At 43.1% G+C, this 17,171-nt stretch overlaps 1 protein-coding gene across 20 annotated transcripts in view; it reads right to left on the bottom strand.

The window, feature by feature from the left end:
* The window catches only part of Ubap2l (ubiquitin associated protein 2 like), a 63,156-nt gene that overhangs the window by 45,856 nt on the left and 129 nt on the right, over positions 1-17,171 (bottom strand). For 14 of the 20 annotated variants that reach the window (XM_070014000.1, XM_070014003.1, XM_070014006.1 and 11 more), the window contains exons 1-7: positions 16,657-16,754; positions 11,805-11,934; positions 9,575-9,652; positions 8,775-8,885; positions 1,535-1,703; positions 992-1,087; positions 614-659 (exon numbers count right to left, since the gene is read on the bottom strand). In XM_070014000.1, the coding sequence (XP_069870101.1) occupies positions 614-659; positions 992-1,087; positions 1,535-1,703; positions 8,775-8,885; positions 9,575-9,652; positions 11,805-11,894 (590 nt within the window). In that variant the 5' untranslated portion in view covers positions 11,895-11,934; positions 16,657-16,754. Of the gene's footprint in view, positions 1-613; positions 660-991; positions 1,088-1,534; positions 1,704-8,774; positions 8,886-9,574; positions 9,653-11,804; positions 11,935-16,293; positions 16,352-16,566; positions 16,587-16,656; positions 16,798-17,171 lie in introns of those variants that run through there. The other 6 variants (XM_070013992.1, XM_070014013.1, XM_070013998.1 and 3 more) reach the window with 5 other exon arrangements.

The following is a 17,171-nucleotide window of genomic DNA, read 5'->3' as shown; positions in this document are numbered from 1 at the left end:
TGAAAGATAAAAAGATAAATTAGCCAGGCATTGGTGGCTCATGCCTGTAATCCTAGCTACTCAGGAGGCTGAGATCTGAGGATCACAGTTCAAACCCAACCCAGACAGGAAGTCTGTGAGACTCTTTATCTAGAATAAACCACCAGAAAACCCAAAGTAGTGCTGTGGCTCAAGTGATAGAGCACTAGGCCTTGAGCTGAAGGACAGTGCCCAGGCTGAGTTCAAGCACACACACACACACACACACACACACACACACACACACACACACACACACACACACACACACACACACACACACACACACACACACACACACACACACACACACACACACACACACACACACACACACACACACACACACACACACACACACACACACACACACACACACACAGAGAGAGAGAGAGAGAGAGAGAGAGAGAGAGAGAGAGAGAGAGAGAGAGAGAGAGAGAGAGAGAGATTACCCAGGTGGTTAATACATGTGTCTGGAAATAAACCCTAAAACTATACATCTAATTAGTCTCATTAAATCATTCTAAACATTTTAGTTAAGGTTGCCTATTGTTTTCAGGGTAAAATTTAAAAACACTGGGCCAAAGAAACTCACCCCATCCCTTGAGCAGAAAATCTTCCTCCCCGTCTACCAGAGCCACCTAAAGTGGGGTAAGAGCAGAGAAAGTATGTTAGAAGTAAATATAAAATCATCTCAACAGCTATAGCAGCTTTGGAATAATATTTGATATATCAGATGCTTTTCCAGTCCAATCTAGAACATAAATTAGTTAAACAAAATATGACAAGCATTCTTGTTGAGGGATTTTGACATTTACCTGCTTATTTTCCACATCAGTAATCTCTAAAATAGGCTTACGATCTTATGAACTAAGATAACCACATGCCATATTAATTTATTTTCAAATAAATTGGCCCTTATGGAACTAAAAAATAACTTGCCCTCAATATCCATCCCCAAAAAACTGATCACCTCTGCCTCGGCCACGGCCTCTTCTGCCTCTTTCTGTACCTCTTCCAGAAGGCCCTCCACTTTTGGTGCCATCCAATCCATTTTCCTGACCCCGAACTAAAATACAAAACACACATACAACCAGAACAAAAGTCAATGGATATATATGTATAAATATATAAAGGTGGTATAATAAAGATTTGGGAAAGTAGTCTCACCGTGGCTCAAAATGGTAGAATCAAAAAGCTCAGGGACAGTGCCTAAGCCCTTAAGAGTTTGAGCCCCATAACTGACACCCCCACACACACACAAAAAAAACTTTAGGGAGACAAAATTAAGAGAATATGAGCTGGAAGAATGGGATATGAAGAAATGGTAATAATAAGCCACAACAGAGAACTATGAATCCAATAACTTTACAAATGACTACAGAGAAATTTTATGCCAGACTAACAGGGGACAAGAAAGCATAAAAGGCAGTATAACCGTCCTGGGTACTGCCTAGCACATCTGAATCTAGACGTCACTGACCCACACACAGTTTTGATAAAGCCCCATGCATACATTCTCTTCCACGGCTGGCACCTCTTCCCCGTCTTGGTGGCCCACCACGTCGCCGACTATAGTCCCTGTCCCGGTCTCGATTTTCTTTGCCTTCCTCATTGGATTCCGTCTGTCCACCATCCTTCTGTCCTGAGACTCCTTTCTTCTTCCCAACCATCTCCCAGGAATGCTAAATGAAGGTAAAGCATGCATGCCTAATCAATATGGTTATCGATCAGGAAAACTGCTCAACATTCATGTTAAAGATACTTTCAACTAATATTTAGCAAACAAGGCAGAACTTTATACCTATCTGCCAAAATGAAGTTCTTTTTTTTGTTGTTGTTGATTGTGAGGCTTGAACTCTGGGCCTGGGCGCTGTCCCTCAGCTCTTCAGCTCAAGGCTAGTGCTCTTACCACTTGAACCACAGCACCACTTCCAGTTTTCTGGTGGCTATTGGAGCATCTCATGGACTTTCCTGCCCAAGCTGGTTTTGAACAGCAATCCTCAGATCTCAGCCTCCTGAGTAGCTAGGATTATAGGCATGAGCCACCAGCACCTGGCCAAAATTGAAGTTCTTTTGTGGTTTCTTTAGTTATTGTTTGAGATCAAGACTTCATGCCACCAGCACTTGGCCAAAATTGAAGTTCTTTCGTTGTTTCTTTAATTATTGTTTGGGATCAAGACCAACTATATTGTCCCTAACCTCAAACTCACAATCTAACCACCTCAGCCTCCTGAATTGCTGGGGTTAACAATGTATACTGCTGCATTTAGCTAAAATTAAATGTTCTTTTTGCAGGCTAGGTACTTAAAATAATGGATTTCAGGGATCACTTCCAAAAGATCTCTCCCCAGGTTCAGTTGCTCAGTGTATCAGAGAACCTAGTAACCTGTCCCTATTAAGTGTGTTCCCTCAGCTGAAAAAACTAATTTCTTTTGGAATGATCAATACCCAGTATTTTACGTTTTTTTTTTTTTTCATCTTTTTTTTGGGGGGGGTCCAGTTGTGGGGTCTGAACTCTGGGTCTGGGTGCTTTCCCTCAGCTCTTCAGCTCAAGGCTAGGCTAGCACTCTACCACTTCCGGCTTTTTTCTTTTTTGCTTATGTGGTGCTGAGGAATTGAACCCAGGGCCTCAGGCATGCAAGGCAAGCGCTCTACCACTGAGCCACTTTACCAGCCCAGTATTCGTTTTTATTCATAACAAAGAAAAAAAAAAACTGAAGCCAGGTACCAGTGGCTCATGCCTGTAATCCCTAGATACTCAGGAGGCTGAAATTTGAATATCATGGTTCAAAGCCAGCTCGGGGCAGGAAAGTCCATGAGGCTCTTATCTCCAATTAACCACACTGTGGCTCAAGTGGTAGAGCACTCGCCTTGAGCTGAAGCGCTGAGGAACAGTGCCCAGGCCCAGAGTTCAAGCTCTAATACCAAAAAATTAATAAAAAAAAAGGCCAGCACACTACCACTTGAACCACACCCTTCACTTTCAAGGCTTTGAACTGGAATCCTTAGATTTCAGCTTCCTGGGTAGCTAGGATTATAGACTTGACCACTGGTACACGGCCTACTTCTGTTTTTTTTGTTTGTTTGTTTTTTGAGAGAGAGGGAGCACTGGAGACTAGAGTTTGAATTCAGCCTCATACTTTCTAGACTGGTGCTTTACCACTTGAGCCACACCTCTGGTTCTTTTTTTAATTATCCTTTTTTTTCCCACTAGCTTAGTTTTTGTTGTTTTGTTTTTGTTTTTTTTTTGTCAGTCGTGGGGCCTGAACTCTGGGCCTGGGCACTGTCCCTCAGCTCTTCAGCTCAAGGCTGGCACTGTACCACTTGAGCCACAGGGCTACTTCCGGTTTTTTCTGCTTATGTGGTGCTGAGGAATCGAACCCAGGGCCTCATGCATGCAAGGCAAGCACTCTACCACTGAGCCACCTTCCCAGCCCCATTAGCTTAGATTTAAAGAATACATGATACACATATATAAAATATCCAAATCTAATTTGCCCCTTTATCTTAATCTTCACTTTTGAACCATATTTATCCTCATTTACCCTCTCCATTTGCCTACCCTCCTCTCTTCTACTCCTACCCTCAACAGAACTTTTTTTTACTTTCTGTCATTCTTCTTTTTTATAAATGGGTATTAATTGTACCAAGGATTTTCACCATTGTATTTCAGACATGTGTATAACAAATATGCTTCTTTTAAAGGACATTCGTTAACAAGACTCAATACTAATCCTGAGAAAATCAACAATAATTCTGTATTATCTAATAATGGGATCACATTGTATCACTCTTGCTGTAGTTCAAAGTGGTGAGCACTAGCCTTGAGCAAAAGAGCTCAGGGATAGCACCAAGGCCTTAAGTTCAAGCCCCACAACCAACAACAAAGCTGGATAGGAAGGTGGCACTATTGACCAACTTATACAGTAACTTAGTACCAAATAATTCTGACAGATTAAAGGATTTTTGGGGGGGAGGGGGGTAGTCGTGGGATCTAAATTCTGGGCCTAGGTGCTATCCCTCAGCTCTTCAGCTCAAGGATAGCACTTTACCACTTGAGCCACAGTGCCACTTTTGGCTTTTTCTGCTTATGTGGTGCTAAGGAATTGAACCCAGGGCCTCTTGCATGCAAGGTAAGCACTCTACCACTGAGCCACCTTCCCAGCCCAATGGATTTTTTTTAAAGTGGCATATACCTACAATGTATATTCAGCCTTCAAGGCATGAAATTCTGATCTATGTATAATATAAACACTGAAAACATGCTATGTGAAATCAGTAAAAGAAAAAAATACCAAGGACAAATGCTAAATAAATTTTACTTATATGAGGTAAAATCACACAAACATAAGAGGTTACTAAGGGCTGGAGAAAAAGAGAGAAATGTAGTTATTTAATGCATACCAAATTATTTGAGATTGCTAACAGTTCTGGAAATAGGAGTGAAGATTGCCCACAATGTAAATGTCTGAATTAAATACTTAAAAATGGCTAGGTATTCATATACCAGCCCATGCCTATAATCCATACTATGTGGGAGACAGAGCTAATGGTTCACAGGAAGCTCTGGGTAAGTTATTGTAACCCTATCTCAATAGTAAATTCAGTGAAGTAGTATGAACCTGTGGTGCTAGCTATGTAGGAGACAATCACTAAGAGGGAATCAAAGTCTGGTCTGATACTAGGTAAAATCATGGAACTATATCTAAAAAATATCTTCAGGGCTGGGAAGGTGGCTCAGTGGTAGAATGCTTGCCTTGCATGCCTGAGGCCCTGGGTTCGATTCTTCAGTACCACATAAACAAAAAGAAAAAAGCCGGAAGTGGCACTGTGGCTCAAGTGGTAGAGTGCTAGCCTTGAGCTGAAGAGCTGAGGGACAGTGCCCAGGCCCAGAGTTCAGGCCCCACGACCAGACCCAAAACAAACAAAAAATAAATAAAAAGCAAAGGTACTGAAAATGTGACCCAAGAAGTAGAGCACTTGCCTAGCATGTGAGAGGAACTCAGGTCAATGTCCCCAAATTATCCCTTTCCCCAAAATTGGCATATACCTATCATCCCAAGGTATATGGGAAGATGAGGGTGCCAGGCCAGTCTGGGAAGACATTTGCAAGGCTTTGTCTCCACTGAGGAAACTAGATGAAGTGATATATGTCTGTGATCCCAATGATGATGATTAGAAGCAATATCCTATCCTAATAATTGTTAGTGAAAAACAGAGCTGGAAACACTGCTCAGAAGTACCATTCAAGCTTAGAAATCATGTGGCCTTGAGTCAAAACCTAGTACCACAAAAATAAACCTAAAAAGAGGACAAATTTGGGACTGGGGTGATAGTTCAATGGTAGAGAACATGCTTAGTATGTATGAGGGCCTCAGTTCAAACCCTAGCTTGCCCCCTAAAGTAGTAAAATTATGAGCCAGGCACTTGTGGCTCATGCCTATAATCCTAGCTACTTAGGAGGCTGAGATCTGAGGATTGTAGCTCAAAGCCACTGCAAGTATAAAAGTCCCCATGAGACTATCTCCAATAAACTACTCAAAAAAGCAGGAGGTCCCACTGTGACTTGAGTGGTAGAGCACTAGCACTAAGTACAAAGAGGCTCAGGGATAGCAAACAGGTCCTGAGGTTCAAACTGCAGGACAAAAAAAAAAAAAAAAAAAAAAAGTAGTAAAATTAAAAGTATAATGCAACCCCATAAAGTTTACTAAATACAGCAATTGTATAAAAGATTAAGTATCCACCAAGAGCTCAGCAGTATCTTTCCACCCACTCTTCTGACCCAAGCTTATTCTTATTACATACAATTGCTGTGTCATTTGATGCTCACAACAGCTTTAATTCAAATGGCATAACTCTATAGCTAAATCTGCCTCATGAACCATTGAAACTACACTAAAACCAAAATTTACTCTAGTTCCAAAACCTGGCAAGTTTAAGGAGCTTGTCACCTTTCTTTTTCCCCTATAAATACACTAACTGCTGGTACCAAATCTATAAGGGAAAAGAATTACTATGATCTTCCTTAAACACTATCAGTTTTCTGATGGACTTATACCTTCAATATTCAACATTCCTAGCAGCTGACTTTGCTTCCCACTGGTTTCACTTGTGGAACAAACACATTATTCTCTAGCTTATTTCTGGTTTTTTTTTTGTCGGTCATGGGGCTTGAACTCTGAGCATGGGCGCTGTCCCTCAGCTCTTCAGCTCAAGGCCAGCGCTCTACCACTTGAGCTACAGCACCACTTCCGGTTTTCTGGTGGTTTATTGGAGATAGGAGTCTCACGGTCTCCCCTGCCCGGGCTGGCTTTGAACCGGGATCCTCAGATCTCAGCCTCCTGAGTAGCTAGGATTACAGGCGTGAGCCACCAGCGCCCGGCTGTTTGTTTTTTTTGGTCAGTTGTGGGGCCTGAACTTTGGGTCTGGGCACGGTCCCTCAGCTCTTTAGCTCAAGGCTAGCATTCTACCACTTGAGCCATAGTACCACTTCCAGCTTTTTCTGCTTATGTGGTGCTGAGGAATCAAACCCAAGGCCTCATGCATGCAAGGCAAGCACTCTACCACTGAGCCTCCTTCCCAGCCCCCTTCTGTTTCTATTTTTGATAAGTCAGGCTTAGGCTTGTAGCACTAAACAAAAGATATAAGGTAAAACAAATGGGACCTGAGGGGCAGAAAAAATTATTTTGTGCTGGTACTAGAGCTTGAATTAAGGGTCTGGGTACTGTCCCCTAACTTTTTTGCTCAAGGCTGGCACCACCACTTGAGAAACAACTCCACCTGGCTTTTTTATGTTTAATTGGAGATGAGTCTCATGGACTTTTCTGCCGGGGCTGACTTTGAACCAGACACTCAGATCTCAGTTTATTGTGTAACTAGGCTTTACAGGCGTGAGCCACTAGCACCTGACAAAAAATAAACTCTTTAAAAGGCATGATAAGGGCCCTGTGCTCACACCTGTAATCCTAGCTACTCAGGAGACTGAGATCTGAGGATCGCGGTTCAAAGCCTGCCTGGGCAGCAAAGTCAGTGAGACTATCTCCAAAAAAACCACCAGAAAACCGGAAGTGGCACTGTGGCTCAAGTGGTAGAGTGCTAGCCTTGAGCTGAAGAGCAGAGGGACAGCATTCAAGCCCCATGATCAACCAAAAAAAGGGGGGGGGGCATGATTCTCCCCCCACCAAGAAGAAAAAGAAAAAAGAAATCCTGAGAAAATTATTCCGGAGTAAACCGAAAGTACTCATCATATTTATCTGGGCAGTCATTTTTCAAAAATAGTGGGTCTTGAACTCTGGGCTCGGGCGCTGTCCCTCAGCTCTTCAGCTCAAGGCTAGCGCTCTACCATTTGAGCCACAGCACCACTTCCGGTTTCCTGAGTGGTTTATTGGAAAGTCTCACGGACTTTTCCTGCCTAGGCTGGCTTTGAATCACAATCCTCAGATCTCAGCCTCCTGAGTAGCTAGGATTACAGGTATGAGCCACAGGGGTCCGATGGCACTATACTTTTGAGAGGAAAAGAAGTTAACTTCAATTATTTTAGAGTACTTTCCTAGCATGTATGAAGCCCTGGCTGGGTTCAATCCTTAGTGCCACATAAACAGAAAAAACTGGAAGTGGTGCTGAGGCTCAAGTGGTATGGTGCTAGTCTTGAGCAAAAAGTAGCTTAGGGATAGTGCTCAGTCCCTGAGTTCAAGCCCCATGACTGGCCAAAAAAAAAAAGCTCTATGGTAATATCCCAAAGGTTAGTAAAGTAGTGTTACTAAAAATATTGTAACTAAGGCTGGGAAGGTGGCTCAATGGTAGAGCGCTTGCCTTGCATGCCTGAGGCCCTGGGTTCGATTCCTCAGCACCACATAAGCAAAAAGAAAAAAAGCCAGAAGTGGCGCTGTGGCTCAAGTGGTAGAGCGCTAGCCTTGAGCTGAAGAGCTGAGGAACAGTGCCCAGGCCCAGAGTTCAGGCCCCACAACCAAAAAAAAAAAAAAAATATTATAACTATAATCTGGCACAAAGACAAACAGAAAAACAAAATTTTCATAAAGTAGAAAAAAGTGAAACTAACTTGGCTAAATTCCAGGGTAACCAATCCTTGTCTATCAGTCTAGGGTTGACAAATGCTTTCTTTGCTACCGCAACAAAATTAAGTTCAGGCAATTAAATAATATTAATATGATGCTATGGTGACACTGATTGGTATATCCTGAATTCAAAATGAGTATGAAGCCAGGTGCCAGTAGCTCATGCTTAGAATCCTAGCTCAGGAGGCTGAGATCTGAGGACCTCAGTTCAAAGCCAGCCTGGGCAGGAAAGCCCAATTAACCACCAGAAAACCGCAAGTGGCACTGTAGCTCAAGTGGTAGAGCGCTCACCTTGAGCTGAAGAGCTCAGGGATAGCACCCAGGCACAGAGTTCAAGACCCATGAGCAACCAAAAAAAAAAAAAAAAAAAAAGAAAGAAAAGTATGACTTTGCTCAACAAAAATAAAAATAGACAAGCAGAAATCTTCCATGATTAGTAACTTAGACTATCAAACACCAGCAATAATTTACAATAAGCCACCTACTTTTTTGCCTGTTTTCTGCAATGTGTTGTACAAAAATTTTAAGTACTATCTGTAGCAACCAATCCCCAAATCTTCCTACTCTAGTTTGACAACAAAGTATGCTGGTTTAGGTAACTTGCCCTACTAGCTATTTTTAGATGATTAGCCTTCCAACCCAAAACCCACATTCTAAAACATTTTATTAGCACTCTACCGTGTCTGGGTTTCCTTCCAGCAAAACATTGATGGCTCTGTTGACATCTCCATTACAGTCATGCAAAGCAATCACACACTCATCCTGGTTCTTGCCTGTGATGTCAATCAACTGAAAGAGAAAAATCAACAATCATCATGAAGAAGATTTCACCACACACAAAAAAAGAAGCCAGCCAAGGGTAAAACAAATTCAAGGGATTACATCTCCAAAACAACCAACAAGAAGTAAAGCTGGAGGTGTGACTCAAATGGAGGAGTGCCAGACAAGTGATCAAGTCCAAGATCCTGAATTCAAATTCCAGTACCAGCAAAATATGTAAAATGTATAGTTCTATTCCCAAAATACTAACGCCTATAATTTATAATTAGAGTCAAAGTATAAAGCAATCAAATAAATAAGCACCAAATGGAGAATCAAAAAACCTTAGCCACAGGATTTAGCATTATCAATGTTCACATTTCTGAGAGCCATAGCTGCTTAAAGTTGTTGTATGTGGTAAGAGCTTAGCATATATAATGCCCTAGGTTCAACACCCAAAAACATAAAACACATACAACAGTCATTCAATAAAATCAGAAGATAAAACTGCTAAACAGCTTATCTATCCAAAAGGACACCGTATATCAGAAAACAAAAGCACCCTTTAGAACAATTTTCCAGAACCTTTTTAGATCAATTATTTCAAAAAATATGAAGAAAAAAAATATAGAAGAATCCTAGTGGGCATCTATAATATTTGAATATGCTTTAATCTTGATTTCTTTTCACTAAGCTTACACAAAATAGTGGTTACTCACTTGTTTCACCTTCTCCTCAAAGTCAGCATCATTATGGTCCGAAATCATCTGTGCAAGTCGAATTTGTTCTGCAGTGGCCTTGGAATGAAAGTGATCAAAAATTTTAAGAGGCAAGAATTCAAAAATAAGGGGAACCTAAGTTGTTAATCTCTACATTCTGCACTACCCATTTCTTTTTGTCTGTCAAATATGCAAGCAAGCCCGGTGCCCATGGCTCATGCCTGTAATCCTAACTACTCAAGAGGCTGAGATGTGGATAAAGGTTTGAAGCCAGCCAGGGCAGGAAAGTCAGTGAGACTCTTATCTCCAACCAAAAGCTCAGAGACAGCACTCACACAGTGAGTTGAAGCTCTGAGACCAGAACTAGAATAAACAATAAACAAACAAACAAACGCCCAAGCTAAGGGGTCCCAAGCTAAGGGGTCCGGGATCACACTTGTAATCTTAGCTACTCAGGAGGCTGAGATCTGAGGATCCTGGTTCAAAACTCAGTCAGGACAGATAATCTGTGTAATTCATTTCCAATTAACCAACAAAAAGCAGAAGTGCAGGTATGGCTCAAGTGGTACAATGTCAGCCTGGAGCAAAAAAGCTATGCAAAAATGGGAGACCCTGACTTCAAGCCCCAGTACTGGCATACACACATACATGAAAGACCAGGCAATAACGTTGTGTTTTAAATGCCTAAATCATCAAAATATCAGAAGCAGAATGAAGCCATAACTCTTTTCTTTTCTTTGGTCTGAATCCAATCTCAGTACTTAACATTTTTGCTCACTGGCTAGCACTGTACCACCTGAGCCATGCCTCCAACTCTGAAGCTGTAACTATCTCACTTCTACAATCCCACAAAGAACAGGTAGTTTTTCCACAAATCTTCAGTTAAAAGAGCTTTCAGCTCAGAATTACATCATTAACCTTGAAACACAAGCCCCTAAATTCACATGAATGTGTTTGCAAAGTTGGACTGGGGGTCTGGGAAACCAAGCATGAGGCAGAATTCAATCCATAGTACTAGAAAGCAAAAACTGTACCAGTTTCCTATGTTTCCAATTACCAATGCTACCTCTTATAGCAAGTAAGATTTAGCTCAAAGATAACTTCGTTATATCTTCTGAGTATCCAATGCTATATAAAGACATCAAGATTTTATTGTTATAATTGAAATTAAATTCTAAGTACTAGGGCTGGGAAGGTGGCTCAGTGGTAGAGCGCTTGCCTTGCATGCATGAGGCCCTGGGTTCGATTCCTCAGCACCACATAAGCAAAAAGAAAAAAGCTGGAAGTGGCGCTGTGGCTCAAGTGGTAGAGTGCTAGCCTTGAGCTGAAGAGCTGAGACCCCCCCCCCCCAGAAAAAATTCTAAGTACTAAAATTCCACTGGAAAAATCAAATGGAAACAGATCATAGAAAAATGGGTAAGGGGAAAATTCTAGTCAATTCTAGAGCCAAAAGCAAGTGATTCATTCACTATAAGGTACCAACACACCAAACTGGTTATGGAAAACAGATCTTATTTAAACCAATCTTAATACTCAGGTGGTTAATTTATTCCTTGAGATCTAAAACTGAGCAATGCTCAAGGGTGTCTAATTTGTTAATTTTGCACAAACACAATGAAAATGCCCACTTCTCATGGGAAAGGAAAAATCAGGAAAGTCTCAATAAGATCAGAGGGCAAAGCCTGAAAGGGGAAAGGTGTCAAGACAAAGGCTGGCTAGCTTGATGAAAGGTAAAGGGTTCAGGAATTAAGAAAATGCTGTTATAGGGGCTGGGAAGGTGGCTCAGTGGTAGAACGCTTGCCTTGCATGCATGAGGCCCTGGGTTCAATTCCTCAGCAGCACATAAACAAAAAGAAAAAAGCCAGAAGTGTCGCTGTGGCTCAAGTGGTAGAGTGCTAGCCTTGAGCTGAAGAGCTGAGGGATAGCGCCCAGGCCCAGAGTTCAGGCCCCATGGCCAGACTCCTCACCCCCAAAACAAGAAAATTCTGTTATAGACACAAAGCATAAAATCCAAAATGAAGCAATATAGGATTAGATAATACAAAAACCACTTTGTACCAAAGTCATTACCAGGTTCCTAGATTTTAAAAAAATAAAGTGTAAAAAGGACCAGATAACAGTAAGAAACCTACATGAATACTTCAAAGCAGAGAATGATGTTATAAGTTGCATGGAAACAACTATCAACCACCAAACCTACCCACTGATCTGTATTCCTTGCATTCTTTACCTGTGGCCGCTGCTTGTGCTGTGTCTGATTTTGGTTTTGAGGTTGTTCCCAGTTTCCCCGGGCTCGGTTAGTGCCCACCGATGTCATCATTTACAGTATATACAAATAACAGTATTTACAAGGTAGGATACTGAAGATTGAAAAAGAGAGAAAAGAGTTTAGGTACCAAGTATGGGCAAAAAGTGTTAAATTTCACCACCCAACACCACTTTCTTCAAAGGAACACACCTAGAAGATTTGCCAATACTTGAGACAATTCATTTGATCAATTCCTTAAGGAGCTACAGATGATACTTCATTTTTATACCACAAGAACTGCCTATATAAGGCTGGATATTTATCAGTAAATGTGTGTACGTGCACTCACAAGGCCTGGAGCCAGAGCCTCAGCACAACGCTGTCACCACCATCAATTTAGTATAGTATAAAGTATGTGTACCTATTTCATGGTTAACAATCAAGTCTTCTATACAAGTCAAAGTAGGTGAAGTCCTTTTGACAAAGAAAAGTAGTCAACAAAGCCTGAAACCAAATAAATGCCTTCCAGGAGCCTGCCAGCAAGCTAGGAAGGTTCAAGCTAAACTGGGAAAACAGCAAGTTCAAGGCCAGTGTGGGTTACAGGGTAGACCCTAGTCAGGGAGAGAGGGAAGAAATCAGCCTTCCAGGAAGAATAAATCTATATTCCAGATCACTCCCTTTCTCTCACAAACACACACACACACACACACACACACACACACACACACACACACACACACACACACACACACACACACACACACACACACACACACACACACACACACACACACACTTTCAATCTACCTAAGTAAGCAGCCCCTTTCTACCTTACAATTGGTCTGTTGGTCTCATCTCTTCAGGTAAAAACTCCAAGTACACCTCCACACTCACCTTAATAAACCAAGCACATCCCCAAGTTGTTGTTGTTGTTGTTTTGAAGAACTTTCTAGGAAATTGTTTTAAGCAAGATACTAAAGCTGGGCTGGGAAGGTGGCTCAGTGGTAGAGCGCTTGCCTTGCATGCATGAGGCCCTGGGTTTGATTCCTCAGCACCACATAAGCAAAAAGAAAAAAGCCAGAAGTGGCACTGTGGCTCAAGTGGTAGATTGCTAACCTTGAACTGAAGAGCTGAGGGACAGTGCCCAGGCCCAGAATTCAGGCCCATGACCGGACCCAAAAACAAAAACAAAACAAAACAAAAAAGATACTAAAGCTTACAGGATAACTTCTTTAAAGAGATACTAAACACAAGGCCTCCCCAAAACCAGAATATTGTTTCTGTTAAGAAATTTCTACCAAGCAATGATTCTACAGAAGTCATATTCCTTTCATTCACTTTGTTTATAATACATTTAGTAAAGAAAATATTCAGCATATGATAGATGGCTCAAAAATGAGAGGTTACTTTGCAGTTTCATTTCCTTCCAACAGAATAAATTTTCTGTTCTCCATTATATTTTGTCATTAATGGGACATTACACAAAGTAATCCCAGATTACCCAGAATATTGCTAGATGTTGAGATAGTAAAATTTTTCTAAAGAAATATGTAATTCAAAAACATAACAAACATTCCTATGGATAATCTTTACTGAGTTGGGTCAATGAGTTGCTCTTCAATGTAGTTGAAAGAATGAAAAGTACATTCTCTACCAATACTTTTTTTTTTTTTTTTTTGGGGGGGTCCGGTTGTGGGGCCTGAACTCTGGGCCTGGGCACTGTCCCTCAGCTCTTCAGCTCAAGGCTAGAGCTCTACCACTTGAGCCACAGTGCCACTTCTGGCTTTTTTCTTTTTGCTTATGTGGTGCTGAGGAATCGAACCCAGGCCTGCAAGGCAAGCACTCTACCACTGAGCCACCTTCCCAGCCCCTCTACCAATATTCTTAAGGCCGTTTTAGTGTTTTGTTTTGGTCATGGGGTTTGAAATCAGTCACTGTCCCTGACCTCTTCCATTCAAGGCTAGTTCTACCACTTTGGGCCACAGCTCCACTTCCGGTTTTCTGGCAGTTAACTGGAATTGAGTCTCAAGGACTTCGCTGCCCAGACTGGCTTTGAACCACAATTCTCAGATCTCAGCCTCCTGAGTTGCATAACAGATGTGAGTTATCAAGGACCAGCTAGTACTATTTTTCCCCCCATTATCTCTCCTTCTATATATATGTACACACAAAGGCCTGCAAATACTTTGAGCTAGTACAGGACTAGAAGACTTGTGGAGTGGTATTTGCTACAAAGCAGTCAGGCATCTTAAAATGTTATACTTAATTTTTCTTAAGTGTTTAACCAAGTACTCCATAAACACAAACCAACAAAAGGAAAAGAAAATCAAGTTAAGACTAAAGGAAAAGTTTCTTTTTCTTGGGTATTTGTGTGTATGTGCCAGTCCTGGAGCTTGAACTCAGAGCCTGGGCACTGTCCTTGAGCTTTCTTGCTCAAGGCTAGCACTCTACCACTTGAGCCACAACTTTACTTCCAGAAACTTGGTGGTTAATGAATTTTTCTGCGCAGGCTGACTTTGAACTGCAATCTTCAGATTTCAGCCTCCTGAGTAACGAGGATTACAGGCATGAGCCACCAGCATCTGGCCACCCAGTTTTAAAATTGTAAAATAGTTTCTAATACAGATTAGTCATTCCCAAATTTTCCACCCCCAGCTTAACAATACTGATTTCTACATTACATATAATTTTTTAAAATAAGCTATAGCACAGATATAAGCAAGCTATAGAATTAGCTGTCAGTCATTGCACATACTTTCCCAGTCAAATATGATTTTCCAGTCAGTATGACAGAAAAACATCTTAAAAATATAACCGAGAGGAAAAAAAACAGCCTGACTCCTTTGCTATAACTTCATTTTCCAGTACAAGTGCTTTAAAATGTGACAGAGAATTTTACTACCTAGATAATAAAACACCTAGCAACAGGTCTAAAAGTGATCTAGAATAGATCACTTGTAGATACAAAATTCGTTACTTTTTAGTAACAAGCAGAGACAAATACAGAGTTTATCATCCTACAGATGGGGACTCTTGTTACTCTTTCTTGAAAAATAATACTTAAATGAAGACCAAGGAACGAATTCAAGATTCAACAAAATGCTCTTGAAAACCAGCTACTTAAAAAATAGCCAGAGAAATTTTACTGAAAAAAATAGGTAACAAATATTTATTGAGTATTTACTATAATGCCCAATGCTTCAGGAAATACAAAAGTATGACTGGGTTACTGCCCTCGGGGAGCTCACAATCTAATTTGAGAAACAATTCAGAAGCTGAAGCTGAACTGTTTGCTACCTCTAACAGAGCCAACTAACTTCCCTAGTAGCTTTGTTGGAATGACCTCCACGTCCCCTTCCCCACCACCTTGAGTCCAGTAAGAGGCTTTCCCAGTTAGGACCCAATTAGCAAGGAGGGGCCTTAAAAATGAAAAACAGTACATTTTTTGGTCTTTTGCCATTATTTTACATGCCAGCAATACTTCCCATTCACAACAGAAACAATCTTGGGTATATAGTCTAAAGACAATGGATATAAGACGTCAAAGCAGTTTATCAACCCATATAGAGGCAAATGTTTTAATTCTTTAGTAATGCTGGCTGTCATCAACTCCCAATACCAACAGCAATTAACACCAGGTATCCTCTCAAAGCAGGACATGAGGAAGGGAAAGTGGAGACCGCCCCCCCAAAAAGGATTTCTTTAATAATCACGGAGGCTCAAAGGCAAACCGTTAACAATAACAAAAACGCGATATTGTGATGTTTCTCTTTCCACAACATCCTACACTAGCGGTGGCTACATTTCAAGAATAGTGGAAAAGGAGCAGTCGCCCGTGTGTGACATCAGTTTGTAAGGCAATTTATGATCTGTCCTCAAGGTAAGGTTTGAAGAAATTTGGAATTCTTGTCCCATTATGACAACAGTGAACAAATACCCCAGTAATCTAGTGACGTCTCTTAGGCGTAATACACCTTAAGGGGAGCCTCCATGCCCGGCCTCCTCAAAACGTAATTGTTTATGGCACCCCAAACTACACTATAGATAACAAGAAGCTAAAGGCAGCAGCAAAAAATATATAACAAGAGCCGGGTGGGTAAGAAAAACGGAAGGGTAACAAGAAGAGCTGACAAAGAGGTTGGGAGCGAAGAGGGGACGCAAGCCCACGCGCGGAGGATGGGAGGCTCACCTCCCTGCCCCCCCCCACCGCGCCACATCAGGAGCCCACCGAGCCAATCGCCTCTCCACCTCCCACCCGGAACAAATTAATCCTCCGCACTCCAAATTGAGGGCCACATGGGGGAGTTTGGGGCAGCTCCACCCCATCGCCTTTCCTCCCTCTCCCACCGCCCCCCCCCCACTCCGCCACCTCCAACCAGGCCGGATCCGGATCAGAAGAGGCCTGCAGAGGGCTGGAAAGGGAGGAGGCCCTCTCCTCCACAGGCACCGGCCATGGTGGAGATAGCCCTACCTCAGGCAAGGCCCAGGCCTCACTCGCTCGCGCTCTTTCTCGCTCTCCTCCTTCAGACTCTAGCCGCATGCCCCCCCCCCCCGCCGGCTGTCCCAAGCCCCGCCCCGGCCACGCTCCCAAATCGAGGCCCCGGCTCTGGCGCGGCCCAGTAGGCCGCGAACCCAACCATAAACAAAACCTCCTGCGACCGACTAGAGGTGGGGGCGCCAGGGCTCGCATAACTACAAGAGGGGGGGTGTACAGTGGGGAAACACGGAGCGGTGGGGGCCCTACCGAGAGAGGGTGATACGGCGGGGATAAGGGAGAAAGGAGGGAGGGTAAAAGGGGGGGGAATCGCGGATTTAAAGGGGCCGCGGACAATACCCGGCCCCGCCGCGCTGCCGCTGCCGCCGCCGCCGCCGCCGCCAACGCCGCTGCGCTCCCAACTTTACCTCAGTCTCCTCCACACTGACACCCCGGGCCGCGCCGCCCCTAGTCACGTGATATAAGATTCCCTCCTCCCCACCCCCTCTCTCCTTTTCCCTCTCGCGCTCGCTCTCGCGCCTTCCCCCTCCCACTTGCCTTCCTGCGTCCCCCAGCACGTGATGAGAAAAGGGACGCGCACGCCGGCGTGCGCGCGCCGCCACGCCACGAAACACCGCACTTAAGCGTCAGCCCCGCCCACTCCACGGCAGCCCCACCTCCACCACCTCCACCACGTGACGCACTGGTGGCCTCTGCTTCCTCTTGCTGGCGAAGTTCCGCATCTCCGCTCCCAGGTGCCACTGCTTTGCCTGAGTCACGTGTCTGGGGAAGCGGGAAGGCGTCGTTCTACTTTCCTAGACCGTCTCCCCACCCCCCACCCCATCCGCCATGTTTTCAGGCTGGGTCTGGCTCAG

This window comes from Dipodomys merriami, unplaced genomic scaffold (genome assembly GCF_024711535.1).
Source record: "Dipodomys merriami isolate MVZ:Mamm:240054 unplaced genomic scaffold, mDipMer1.0.p SCAF_92, whole genome shotgun sequence".
Taxonomy (NCBI): domain Eukaryota; kingdom Metazoa; phylum Chordata; class Mammalia; order Rodentia; family Heteromyidae; genus Dipodomys; species Dipodomys merriami.
The sequence above is the reverse complement of the archived record's forward strand: the minus strand, read 5'-3'. Positions and strand labels throughout refer to the sequence as shown.